Source organism: Rhinatrema bivittatum, chromosome 3, assembly GCF_901001135.1.
Source record: "Rhinatrema bivittatum chromosome 3, aRhiBiv1.1, whole genome shotgun sequence".
Lineage (NCBI taxonomy): Eukaryota > Metazoa > Chordata > Amphibia > Gymnophiona > Rhinatrematidae > Rhinatrema > Rhinatrema bivittatum.
The window spans coordinates 482,057,948-482,071,881 of NC_042617.1; the positions used below are offsets into that span (position 1 = coordinate 482,057,948).

The 13,934-nt window shown below is 43.2% G+C and overlaps 1 protein-coding gene across 4 annotated transcripts in view; it reads right to left on the reverse strand.

The window, feature by feature from the left end:
• The window catches only part of ITSN2 (intersectin 2), a 337,690-nt gene that overhangs the window by 126,432 nt on the left and 197,324 nt on the right, over nucleotides 1-13,934 (reverse strand). For all 4 annotated transcript variants that reach the window (XM_029596037.1, XM_029596039.1, XM_029596038.1 and 1 more), the window contains 2 exons: nucleotides 7,679-7,884; nucleotides 592-656 (listed from right to left, as the gene is read on the reverse strand). In XM_029596037.1, the coding sequence (XP_029451897.1) occupies nucleotides 592-656; nucleotides 7,679-7,884 (271 nt within the window). The remainder of the gene's footprint in view (nucleotides 1-591; nucleotides 657-7,678; nucleotides 7,885-13,934) is intronic.

Below are 13,934 nucleotides of genomic sequence, written 5' to 3' on the forward strand. Positions count from 1 at the left end.
TGACAGGATGTTGGATACATGGAACAGTCTCCCAGGGTAGGTAGTAGAAATCGAGAGAATAACTTAATAAGGGCAAGCATGGAATACACACAAAGGATCCTTAGGGACGAAGATGTGAAGGTAAAGCCCGAGATCAGCTAGGCTCTATAGTATTAAATCAAGACCAAGTAAACTAGATAGGCTTTGTTGCACTTATCTGCAGTAATTTTCTATTCTCTGTAAACAGCTATATTTCAACTTAGATCAATGAAATCCTACCACAAGCTGCAGAGCATTTCAACATCACAAAGTCATCTGAATCAAGGACAAAAAACAGGGTTTCATTCATAGCAGATTGATTCCTATCAAGGAGTAATTCTTTCCAAATGCTCTGCTGACCACAGTTGATCAATGCTGCTGTTTCCACAGCAAGTCTGCTTACTTCAGGAATAAAACAATATAACTGCTCTTTCACTCTCTCTCCTTAAACATGCAGCAAAAATCTATTCAGGGCTGATAAAGTATTATATGAAGACAGAAAAAGCATTTTTAGCACGTGTGACATTTTATTTATTTATTTATTTATTTAAAACTAAACCAACACTGTCTTACCCTCTCCTTGTGTAGAGGAAGTGGTACTGGGCTTCTTGTTTATAGATGCATAAACAGCTTCTCTCCTGCAGACCAATAAAAATGAACTTTATTCAGGTTAAAAATAAGCAACTATATTCATATTATTTATCATTTAAACGTTAAAATAGGAGAATGAACACAAAAGTTCATAATCAAGGTCCTAATTTATAGACAAATAACTATTTATGTTTGTACAGTCTTATTCTAGCTGCCTTTAAGAACCTTTCTTAGTAGATCAACATATCCATTAATATACCCGAATTATTCAATGATTTCTTTAAAAATAGATTTTTTGGGGGCAATTTTCAAAAGGCATTGACGTAGTTAAACTGGCTTTCTGATATTTGGCCAACCTTAGCAGAAGTAAATATCATGTGCATTTATACTCATGGAAACAGCAGACGGGGTTGAGTTTGTATGTTTCAATGAAGCTTTTCAACAAATGGGGGATTCGTTTGATTATTAATAATGTTTTGATTTAAATGTGTCTAAGAGTTTGTCCTGTGATTTATATTGGAATCCGCTTAGGCGGAATATAAATCTTTTAATAAATAAAAATAAACAAACTTGGCTCTTCCTTGCTGTATTTTTTCTAGTTCTGTAACATCCTCTCTTGAAATGCAGAAACCACATGCATGATTCAGGGGATTTGTATATAAATTTGCATGAAAGATGTTACATACAGCACAAATAAATTCCTTCTTTCCCATCTTATTGCCTAAATCAAGGCATTCTTAATAAAGGCATATTATGCCAAAACAATACCTCCCCTTCCTTTCATATTCAACAGTGCCTGTATTTATGCATATTTTTTCCTGTCAGACCACAAATAAAAAAAGGGAAGGTGATCAACTGGGGTCCTAAAGCAGCAGCTTCCAAATATGATTATGAGAAACAGAGCTGCTCTCTCCGCACAGACCTTTGGAACTTCACACCACCCTGCAAAGCAGAGTTGCTTACCTGTAACAGGTGTTCTCCCAGGACAGCAGGATGTTAGTCCTCACAGATGGGTGACATCATCTGATGGAGCCCTGTCACAGAACACTTTCTCAAAGTTTCTAGAACTCTGACTGGCACACTGAGCATGACCAGCATGCCACCAACCCTGTGGCCACCCCTTCAGTCTCGTTTCAAAGCAGAAAAATTATAAGCGAAAAATAAAACAACAAAACGTAGGCGAACCCAACTCCGCAGAGTGGTGGACAGGTTTCATGAGGACTAACATTGTGCTATCCTAAAAGAACTCCTGTTACAGGTAAGCAACTCTGCTTTTTCCTAGGACAAGCAGGATGGTAGTCCTCACAGATGGGAGAATACCAAGCTGCAGGCTGCACCCAGAACACCCTAGGCCAATAAGTACCCAATAATGTGCAACAGGCACAACAAAAGGGGTGCTGTTGGCAACAACGGGGGCAGTCTGAACCTCATACTGGGCTGTAGGTAGGGAGTTGGGTTCTCACACTGGAAACAGGTTACAGAGGACAGACTGGCCAAAGACACTGTCCTGTCGACCATCCTTATCCAGACAGTAATGGGCTGCGAAGGTGTGGAGGGAACGCCACGTCGCAGCCTTGCAGATTTTGGCAATAGGAGTGCGTTTTCACTCGGCCCTCAAGCAGAAAGCCTGCTTGCTGGTAGCAGAAAGCAATACAGTCCGCCAACCAATTAGACAGAGTCTGCTTGCCCACCGCAACTCCAAGTCTATTTCTGTCAAAGGAGACAAAGAGTTGGGTGGACTGCAGCGCGCTCTAAATAAAAGGCAAGAACACGCTTGCAGTCCAAGAAATGTAGAGCCCACTCACCTGGATGAGAGTGTGGTCTTGGGAAAAAGGTGGGCAACACGATGGACTGATTCAGGTGAAAGTCAGTCACCACCTTAGGCAGGAACTTAGGGTGAGTGCGCAGTACCACCCAGTCAAGGAAGAACCTTGTGTAAGGCAGATAGGTCACTAGGGCCTGCAGCTCACTGATTCTGCGAGCAGAAGTAACTGCTACTAGCAAGATGACCTTCCAGATGAGGTGTTTGAACTCGCAGGTGCTCAAATGGAGGCTGCATGAGCCACGCCAGCACTATGTTGAGGTCCCAGGCCACAACAGTTGAAGTAAGCCTCTCATGAAGCGTCCCACTAAGGGCTGCACCGAGACTAGAGTGTCGCCCACTCCGCGGTGCACTCGGATGCACCCGGATTGAGGTAGTCTGAAGACCAGACTCTGAAAGGCACCAGAGGAAGTCCAAAAGCCTAGGAGTAGGGCAAGTGAAAAGGTCCAGATCTTCCTATCTGCACCAGGACGAGAATCTCCTCCACTTTGCTTGATAGGACTTCCACATGGAAGGCTTACGCGAAGCTACCAGGACTTGAGAAACATTGTCCAAAAGGTCGAGGGACTGTAGTACTAGCCTTTCAACATCCAGGCAGTTAAGGAAAATGACGGGAGGTTCAGGTGGTGTAGCTTGACCAGATCATGCGTGATGAGATCGGGCAAGGTGCCCAGGTGAATGGGCTCCTGGACAGAAGGTCACGGAGCATCAGAAACCAGACCTGATGCGGCCAATGTGGGGCTATGAGTATCATGGAGCTTCGGTCCTGTTGTAGCTTCATGAGAGTCTTGCCTATTAGCGGAATCGGAGGGTGTGCATACAGGAGACCCACACTCCAGAAGTGGGTGAAGGCATCCATGCCTGGTCTCTGTCCTTCCCTGTGTAGGGAGCAGAAGCGGTCCACCTAGTGGTTCTGCGAGGACGTGAAGAGATCCACGTCCAACTGACCCCACTGGCAGAAGATAATGTCCACCACCGAGGGGTTTAGGGACTACTCGTGGGGGTAGAATTCTGACTAGGCGGTCTGCCACCACATTCTCGGTCCCTGCCAGGTAGATGGCCCGCAGGAGCATCGAACGTGACAAGGCTCAGGCCAAATCAGTGCCACCTCTTGGCAGAAGAGATAAGAGCCTGTGACCCCCTGTTTGTTCACGTATCACATGGCCACTTGGTTGTTTGCCTGGATCAAGACGACCTTGTTAAACAGGCAGCCCTGGAATGCATAGAGTGCATACCGCATCGCCCGGAGTTCCAGGAAGTTTATCTGGCAGCTTGCCTCGGCTTTCGACCATACCCCTTGTGTGTGGAGGTTGTTGACATGGGCCCCCCAGCATAGGTTGGAGGCATCCATGGTCAAGATCATCTGAGCAGGCAGGGCCATAAGAACCTGGCAAGTACCCAAAAACTAAGTCTATTTCATGTTAACGTTGCTAGTAATAACAGTGGCTATTTTCTAAGTCAACTTAATTAATAGCAGGTAATGGACTTCTCCCTCCAAGAACTTATCCAATCCTTTTTTAAACACAGCTACACTAACTGCACTAACCACATCCTCTGGCAACAAATTCCAGAGTTTAATTGTGCGTTGAGTGAAGAAGAACTTTCTCCGATTAGTTTTTAATGTGCCACATGCTAACTTCATGAAGTGCCCCCTAGTCTTTCTATTATCTGAAAGAGTAAATAACCGATTCACATCTAACCGGTCTAGACCTCTCATGATTTTAAACACCTCTATCATATCCCCCCTCAGCCGTCTCTTCTCCAAGCTGAAAAGTCCTAACCTCTTTAGTCTTTGTTCCAATCCCCTTACCATTTTGGTCGCCCTTCTCTGTACCTTCTCCATCGCAATTATATATTTTTTGAGATGTGGCAACCAGAATTGTACACAGTATTCAAGGTAGGGTCTCACCATGGTCCAATACAGAGGCATTATGACAGTTTCCGTTTTATTCACCATTCCCTTCCTAATAATTCCCAACATTCTGTTTGCTTTTTTGACTGCCGCAGAACACTGAACCGACAATTTCAATGTGTTATCCACTATGACGCCTAGATCTCTTTCTTGGGTGGTAGCACCTAATATGGAACCTAACATTGTGTAACTATAGCATGGGTTATTTTTCCCTATATGCATCACCTTGCACTTATCCACATTAAATTTCATCTGCCAATTCGACGCCCAATTTTCCAGACTCACAAGATCTTCCTGCAATTTATCACAATCTGCTTGTGATTTAACTACTCTGAACAATTTTGTATCATCTGCAAATTTGATTACCTCACTCGTATTTCTTTCCAGATCATTTATAAATATATTGAAAAGTAAGGATCCCAATACAGATCCCTGAGGCACTCCACTGTCCACTCCCTTCCACTGAGAAAATTGTCCATTTAATCCTACTCTGTTTCCTGTCTTTTAGCCAGTTTGTAATCCACGAAAGGACATCGCTACATATATCATGACTTTTTACTTTTCCTAGAAGCCTCTCATGAGGAACTTTGTCAGATGCCTTCTGAAAATCCAAGTACACTACATCTACTGGTTCACCTTTATCCACATGTTTATTAACTCCTTCAAAAAAGTGAAGCAGATTTGTGAGGCAAGACATGCCTTGGGTAAAGCCATGCTGACTTTGTTCCATTAAACCATGTCTTTCTATATGTTCTGTGATTTTGATGCTTAGAACACTTTCCACTATTTTTCCTGGTCCATGATGGACATAGTCTGCGGACACTCGGGGCACTTTGTAAACCTGGTCGCTATCGAAAAAAGGGTAGCATGCGGTCGGTGGCCGTTGGCCACCACAAGGTAGACACTCGGGAACTGACAGCAACAATGCGAAAAAACAGCTACCGGATGCCGGAGGAATAGATTTGCGATGGGGGACCCCAAGGTGAGGAACAACTGACGAAAAAATGTCAAATTATTCCATGAGGAAAAAGTTTTTTAAAAAAAGCTCCACAAACCACGAGGCATCAGCTCCGCAGAAAAAAGGAGGCCGAAGGGGGACCCCGTGTGGCCATGGTGTTGGTGGCATACTCAGTGTGCCAGTCAAAGTTCTAGAAACTTTGACAAAAGTATTCTGTGACAGGGCTCTATCTGATGATGTCACCCATCTGTGAGGACTACCATCCTGCTTGTCCTGGGTGAACTGGCAGTCAACCCACACCCAAAGGTTTCACTTTCCACCTCCTGCACAGGCATCAGTGCTGTCAACTCCTATATGAAGTCACTGGATTCACCAAGAAAAGTGTTCAGATTGGGAACAAAAGTAGACAAAACCAGGTTTCTATGCAGTGGCACCAGCATAGCTGAGAACTTTTGAATTCTGCTTGCCCAAACATTGGTAGGAATGCATATTACACAAACTCACTCTCTCTCCCTCATATGCTCACTCAGCGATTGCCTGGTTTCTTATAGCCTCATTTGGGAACTGCAGCTGTAGATCCCAATTGATCTCTGGCTTTCCCTTCACCTTTATTTTATATTTTGTATTATTTGTGGTTTGAAGGCCAAAAATATCCATAAATAGAGGCACTGTTGAATACCAAAGGAGGTAGGGAGTTATTTTTAGTGTGGCATGTCTTTAAGAAGAATGTCCTGGTTCGGATGATAAGATGAGAATGGAAGGAATTTACTTTTGCTATATGGACCAGCAGGCTAGCTAACAAACGGTGCTGCAGCGTCACACAACGTTCTTGCTCTGGGTGCCGGCCTTTCCCCAACCTGCAGTACCTGCTCTCCCCTCCTCAGTATCTCCAGTTTTCCCCAAACTCACTGGCTCCGTCCATGGTCAGCCCATTGCCCCACTCTGAGCTCAGGGGCCACCTCATACAAAAGCCCTCAACAGGACAGATGGCTGAAAAACTGTTTGTGTGCCCCCCCCCCCTCCATTGCTGGACTCGCCCCATGTGACCAGAGCTGCCTTCCAGTTCTCCCATCCCTAGAACATTCCCACGGGTTGAGTCCAACACAGTCTTGCTGACTCCTTTGTCTCTTCCTGCATGGGATTGCTAGGTGAAAATGGAATCATCACCACCAGGAAGCCCTAACGGATGGGGTGCAGCAAAAACACAATTCTTCTGCTAGTCCTGTGTGGTGAATATGGAACCCGATGGAGATTTTAGAAATGTGAGAAAGTTGCCAGATTTGTCAGTAAAGATTTTAAAAATAGCTAAACTATCTCCCTGTCACATTCACATTTCTAAAATCTTCATCAGATTGAAAAGTTGCCAAATCTAGCATCAAAACCTCTAATAGGCACCCTGTTAGAATGGAAATCTGTGAGGATTTGGGGCATGGGAATGTGTGAGCACACATTCCCATGCCCCATGCTGACTGGTGCTGCTACCACCCCTTTCCCGCTGAGTGAGTAGGGGGGAGGAATGGGAGGTTATGTGAATTCTGAAGTACTGACATGGTGTCATATTGGATACAAGTTTGGGAAGCACTGATCTTTGACACTGAACCAGAAATTAAATTGGGCACACTAGATGGGCCTTATGGTCCTTCGCTGCCAGCATACTGCATGAATAAATGCAAGTTGAAAACAGCTGGCTGCAGAGAGCGAAAGCTGTGTTAATTACTGATAATTACAGCTGCAAGTCTGCCAGTTTTCTTGAGTGACATTTTCCTCTGCAGCATATCGATGCCAGAAGAGCATGGGATACTGAACAAACCCAGGCAGGCATGTGGCTGTAACTGACAGCTAAAAAAAACTAGCAGGGGTGAATAGCTTGCAAGTGCTTATTTTTATTTATTTATCTTTTTATAAACATTTTTGTTGGGAAGGGAAGACCATCAATATAGTTGAATATGGCCTGAGCCACAAGGCCAGTCCTAGGAGATATGATTTCACTTAGAACATATTAGAACGATTCTGTAACTTGTCTGTCTGGATACATAAGTCACTATGTATGGGACAGACCAGCAGGTTGCCTGTATGTGGCTATTCTGCAGGTCTCAGCTCACTGGTTAAATTTACTATTTCATACATAGTAAGAACAGGATACATAGCTTAAGATGCATTCTATCCAAAGCTCACTTCGAACAACTAGTTCACATAATTAAAGGACAATGATTTGCCACAGCAGTATGAACTGAAATGAGCTGTAAGTCAGAGTAACCACACACACAGAAAACCTTAAGATCTCATAGTTAGGCAGGGACATTGATCACTAGAAAGACAACATTTATAAAGGCTCCTGAAGCATTTATTAGTCACAAATAGAGAAGATCTCACTCACTCAATTGCCTTGTTTTCACCGCCAGGTACGATCTTGACATAGGATTTAGGGAACCATCCCTTTTGCCCACGTACTTCTCCAAACCACCAGTTTTCCTGCTGCTCTAGCACAGTAATGGTGTCATTTTTGGAAAAGTTCAAGTGGTTGTCCTTTTTTGCGGTCCAGGAGCAAAGAGCTTGTGCTTTCAAGTTCTCTACAGCTTGTCCCTGTTAATCACAGCAAAAATACAATTCTCCTTAAATAAGTCAGAAATTGCCTTCTGCCTATGAATTTCGATAAGCAAAGTTTAAAAATAAGCTGGACCAGTGCTGTTAATTCATGTATCAACAAGGGAGAACTGGATATTGAGCTATAGGTTTTGCCACAATTATGTGAAGTACTATTCTTCTCTGTGATGTTTCTGAATGCAGCACAGTAAATGTACCAACATGCCAAGACCACAAATGGTTGGCAAAAAAATATTTCCTAGCAGTTCTTTTTAATAATCACAGATTCAACCACAGCAGAACCACACTCCAAAGAAGAAGAGGTATAAAACATGGCTTTAACATCTTCGAGCATGATAAGAACATTAGCAGGATGAATTTTTACATGTCAGGGCCCCTGGGCTCCCACAATTCTACAGCCACAGAAAGGGTCACAAAATCTGCATCTTCCCATTGAATTTGCTGGTCCCTGTGGAACTGCCACAGAAGACCAAGGAACCCGGGTCCAGCCAGGTCAGGTTGGGTCCAGTGGGATGGGGGAAGGGCTGCTGTTTTCAGTCACTACTGAACTCCTTCCTGGTTTTGTCCACCCACCCCCACCTCCCACATGTTTGCATGCATGTTGATCACATGGCAGTGATGAGGAGGAGTGTGGCAGCACATTGGGTCACCTCCTTCTCCGACTGCTGCTTTCAACTGTGATACAGCCCATAGCTGAAAGCAACAGTCTGGCCCAGGTGATTTTAGCCATTTTCTTAATAAATGAACTCGCCAAAGTCTCTTTCACTCTGTATGTTTCTTTTCATTAACTTGTAAGTTCTACTGACACAGACTCTCTTGTTTTTTTGTTTTGTTTTTTTTTTTACAGTGCTGCGTACATAGAGTAGTGCTATAGAAGTGAAAATTGTAGTAACAGTAATATAACCAAGGAAACAGACAGCATATTTGATCTGCAGGTTCACTGAGGAAAAGCTTCCAAATAAAGGACTTTTTCTTAAAGCACAGGTAGACCTCTTCCCTTAGATAAACTGGGAGAAGGTTCCACAACTTCGGCCAAGCAAAAGAGCATCTTTCTGAGATAGTAAACAGAGAAACAATGTTTCTGTGTAACAGAGATATCATCCTGGTACATATTCTTTAAGCAACAATTGAGTACACTTAAGGGCTTCACTCTGCACAACCTTTAACACTAAAGTAGTTTAAGTTTGACCCATAGAAAGCTATGTAACCAGTGCAATCTCTCCAGGCTCAGGGTATAATGAGCTCCCGAAAACCTGTTCCTGAAACCACACAAGCCATTATTGTGAGGATTCTGGCTGCTGTGTGGCCCTCCTGCCTGCAGGGACCCTCAGTGGGCCACTCTCTGAGAAGAACAGGCTTTGCACTGAAGATTCTCATGGCTCAACACTGCCACTCCCTCAAAAGGTCTGGTTCAGCTACAGTTCACTGCCTCACCTTGGCACTTAGTTTCTCCTAGCTGTGATCACTATTCCTAGTCTTGTTTTATTGCTCTTGACCTTTTCTGTTTTGTATTTAGGCCCCACTCTAGTGCCTTTCTAGTTCATGTTCTATCTTGGTTTGTCTGTGTGTTTGCCTCTGTGTCTGTTTTTCCTTGATCTATTAGTGCACTCCCTTGTCTGTATTTCTGTGTTTGTTCTGGGCACCTGTCTTGTCTCCTTGCTCTGTTTCAGCCTTGCTGACTTAATGGGTGCTCTCCTGTACCCCTGCCCACCATCAATTAAGTCATGCCAACCACCAGAACAGGAGAGCTCAGCTTGAAGGGGAGGTGGCTAGTCAGGCAGCAGAACTTAACTCCTAGCCAGCTACCAGGGAATCCAGCCTATCCCTGCCTCGGGGACTGTCCAAGCAGTAGCCAGTCGTGACCTGGCACTTACCTTCTGCACCAGCTGACAGGCTTTCATTGAGGACTCAGGGAGACCAATTAATAAGGTATTACAGTAGGCCAGGCTGGACACATCAGTAGCCTGGACTACAGGTCAGCAGGTAGAAACAAATATTTAAGTCTCCTGAGCAGATGACCTTTATATGAGGCTTTCTGGGCTACCGTTTTGACAATGGGGTTCCAGCAACAAGCTAGAATCTAGTATAACATCCAGATTATGTGCTTCAGACTGGATGCTAAGACTAACATCACCCACCTGTACAGTGCATAGATCATTTGGTAACTGTGAATGACTAATCCAAAGAATCTCAGTTTTTTTTTAAACTCAAAGAATCTATTATTTGCCAACCAGGTTTTAACTGCTTGAATATAACTTGTTAAAGCTGCTAGTATTTGCTCAGAGTCAGACAGAGAGGGAATGGCCAACTGAACATTATCAGCATTGAATCTGTAAGACTCAATTATCAGACTGCGTAAGTCTGCCAACAGCAATAGGCAGGTTCCTCAAAGTAGATAAACCTGTGTGGCCAACATAAGGATGATTTCATCACTTGTGGGATAAAGGAAGATCAGAGCATACTGTTCTTTATCCAAAAATGATTTCTTTTTATAGCCAAGAGATTTAATCTTTTCTCCAACAATGATTCCATTGCTTGAAAATTTACCTCATGCATATTAATTGTGGATATCCTGATATCTGATTGGTTGGGGGTCCCCCGATACAGGTTTAGGAGCCACTGCTGTAATATAATTATGTGCCCAATGGGATCAGGGGTCAAGACTAGTACACAAAACAAGACATACAAGGTTCTCATGGAATAAAACAGAGGGGGAACATAGGAAACATTACAAAGATCGGTATAAGGTTAAGATAGTTTTCAAATGCAAAACTCCCTTTCATTACAACATATGATTTTCGGGGGTTATTTTCCTTAATTCAAGGGGAAGAAATCATGTTTTATTTAGATATTCAGGAATAATTATTAATAGCAGCTTACCTATATATAATGGTTAATATAAAATTTCAGTTCTTTTTTTTCTATACACATTCTTGCCTCTTCCCTCCCTGTCTGTACACACTCTTCCCCCTCTACCTTGTGCACCTTCAGTTCTTCTTGGGGTGGGAAGGAACAGAACCCTTCCCACTCCTCTCAGAAGTGTTAGCAGAGGACACAGCAAAAGTGATTCCACTCAGAAGTGGCAGCAGAGGATGACTGGCACCCTCAGACACTGGCAGTACTGACTTCCTACAGTTTACAAGGATTTTATTGGTTAAACCTTGAAAACCCCTTAATTTCCAGCCTTAATCAGAGAAAAACTGGGATTTTCTTGATTTAATTGTAATTTAAAAATGTGTAAATAGATTGGATTCACAGCAGCATACACACAAAAGCTTCAAGCAGCCTTTTTTCTTCCACTTAATAACCTAAGAAATTGACATGCTGGGTCAGACCAAGGATCCATCAAGCCCAGCATCCTGTTTCCAACAGTGGCCAATCCAGGCTACAAGTACCTGGCAAGTACCCAAATACTAAAATCATCCCATTCTACTGATGCCAGTAATAGCAGAGGCCATTCCCTAAGTCAACAAGAACTCATCCAAAGCTTTTTTAAACCCAGCTACACTAACTGCACTAACCACATCCTCTGGCAACAAATTCCAGAGCTTAATTGTGCGTTGAGTGAAAAAGAATTTTTTTTCTTATAGAAGAATGTCATAGGATGGAGGGTACAAGCAAGTTAAAGTGGTGGGAAGGTGAGAGTTGGGAGATGGTAAGGAGTACAGCATGCACTTTAATATGGCCGCCACTACTTGGACACCAATATACAGAGGAAAGAGGTGGTGTGATTGGAGCTGGATTTGGAAAGCAGGTAAGAAGAGAAAAGGAGGAGCAAGTAAAGAGAATTACTATAGCAGGCTGTGGTCAGTCAAAGAGGTGATAGGGCAGTACAGTATGGATGCCAGTTGTACTCTCTCTCACTCCCTCTGAAAGCCCTACAGCTACAGCAGCTCCTCGCTCATCCAGTCATCCCAACACAGGTTGTGTTTTGCTGCAATGAATAGAAGGAAGATAAAACAGCCTGTAGAGACCAGGGGAGGCATAGAAAGTGATGGAGATACTGACTGCCCAGCGGTACCATCTCTGGGTTTAAAGTAAGAGGTTTTTGGTAGGAGTCGTGGCGTCATCTGTTCTGCACAGACGCTACTAGAGATGTCCCAGATCTGTAGCTTGGTCGCAAGCAGTGGCTCAAGCTCAGCAGGAGCATAATGATTTCCTGGATAATCCCAAGCTAGCAAATGTGGTGCAGGTGGGCTGAGGCTGCAATGAAGCAGATTCTCAGAATCTCAGTCCCCAGGTTAGGTGGTGAAGAAGAAACATTGGAGAATATGTCAACTCCTCACCCCCGCCCAGGTCACTGCTCCCCAGGCTGAAGCTGCAGTATATGCCTCCAAAACTGCCAGTCTGTGCCTATGGTGTCATGTTTCACAGACAAATTGACTCAAACACTGATGGCACACTTTATGAATAAAAATGTGCAAAAAAGGAGCGTTTATATAATTTGTTTGCAAGCCTAGCATTATTTCAGTGAGCATATTCTGATATTCTTATAGAACAGGCCTTCAAGTATTTGAGCTTTCTGAATTTATTGGCCACTCTTCTTGTCTTCCAGATCATCTTACTCCCACCTAAGACAATACGTAGCCAGAAGTCATGGAAGGTAAGTGATAGTGGAAGAGCAGCAGGCTGAGAACCACTGACACTCCTGGTGAGCCTGGGCAAGTCACTTCAGGCACAAGCTCAGATCATAAATTCTCTGGAGACAGGGATACCACCTGTACCTGAATGTAACTCGCCTGAAGCTACCAATTAAAAGGCATGAGCTAAAATCAAATAAGTAAATAAATAGCCAAAACGGAATAGGTGGTGGATTCTATGTTTAATATTCAATGACCTTCTGCTCATGGAAGCAATAAGACAAACCTCAGGTTTGTTACATGCATTACCAAATCGAAGTGTCTAGTAAACCATTTGAAATTATACCATTCTAGATAGCTTCCGTTCTACCCACCATGCATTTCTTGGGCCAACTTTGCCCTCCTCCTGCACGCTCCTCAAATTACTTATCAACATTGAATAGTGAAAGTCTGATGTGCTCCTAAGTGCAGCAAGGTCCAGATGTTCCAAAGTTATAAATGAGGATACATAAACACTCAAAACCACAATCTGCAACACATACTCACACACATATTTATTTATTTATTTAATTTTGCATTTTTATATACCGACATTCTTGTATCAGATACAAATCATACCGGTTTACATTAAAAACAGAGTATGCAGGAAAATAGGTTTCCTAAGTCAAATACATTGAACATATTTAATAAACAAATTATATTAAATATATTAACAAAATATATTAACTATCTGATAAGCCTTGTTCAGGGAGAAACAAGCCTGAACGCTGGAAGATCAGAAAGCTGAGAACACCTGGGAAGCCTAAACAAATCTGGTACCCAAAATCTCTGAAACTCACTTGATAAACTTAGTGTCAGCACTGGAGTCCATGAAGAGCTCAAGAGGTATGCAGGTATCAGGCTCAGCATGAGTCATTGTAAGACCCTCCTTAAAATATGAGCTCTATCTCACCTAACTTATTTTTGTGAGATTAGTTCCAGACAACATATATGAGGAGCGTTTATCATTGCACTAAGTAGAAACAACATGGCTTACTCTTGACCCAAGTAGTAGTGTCTGCAACGATCATAAAGAACGTGTTCCGAGACAAGTTCCTTAAGTGCAGATGTAACGATGTCGTTTTAGGTACAGAAAGCATAGGACTAGCACATGAGGAGAGATCAAATTTCTTAAAGGGACTGGTGTGCCAAGGCACACTGAGATGCTTTTACAATGTGTGCCTTTATGTGAAGGAGTTCAGAGACACCACATACCAAGGAGACTTGACACACAAATGGCCAAGGGATGACTAGAGGACTGATTAGCAGCAAGGACTACTGACACAGTGATATTGAACCATCTTGAATAAGAGCCTGGTCCTGAGGTTACCACTGCCACAGAGAGCCAAGTTTCATTTTGCAACACAGTGTCTTCTAAAGGTGTTGAAGCAGCCTTGGTTCACCACACCT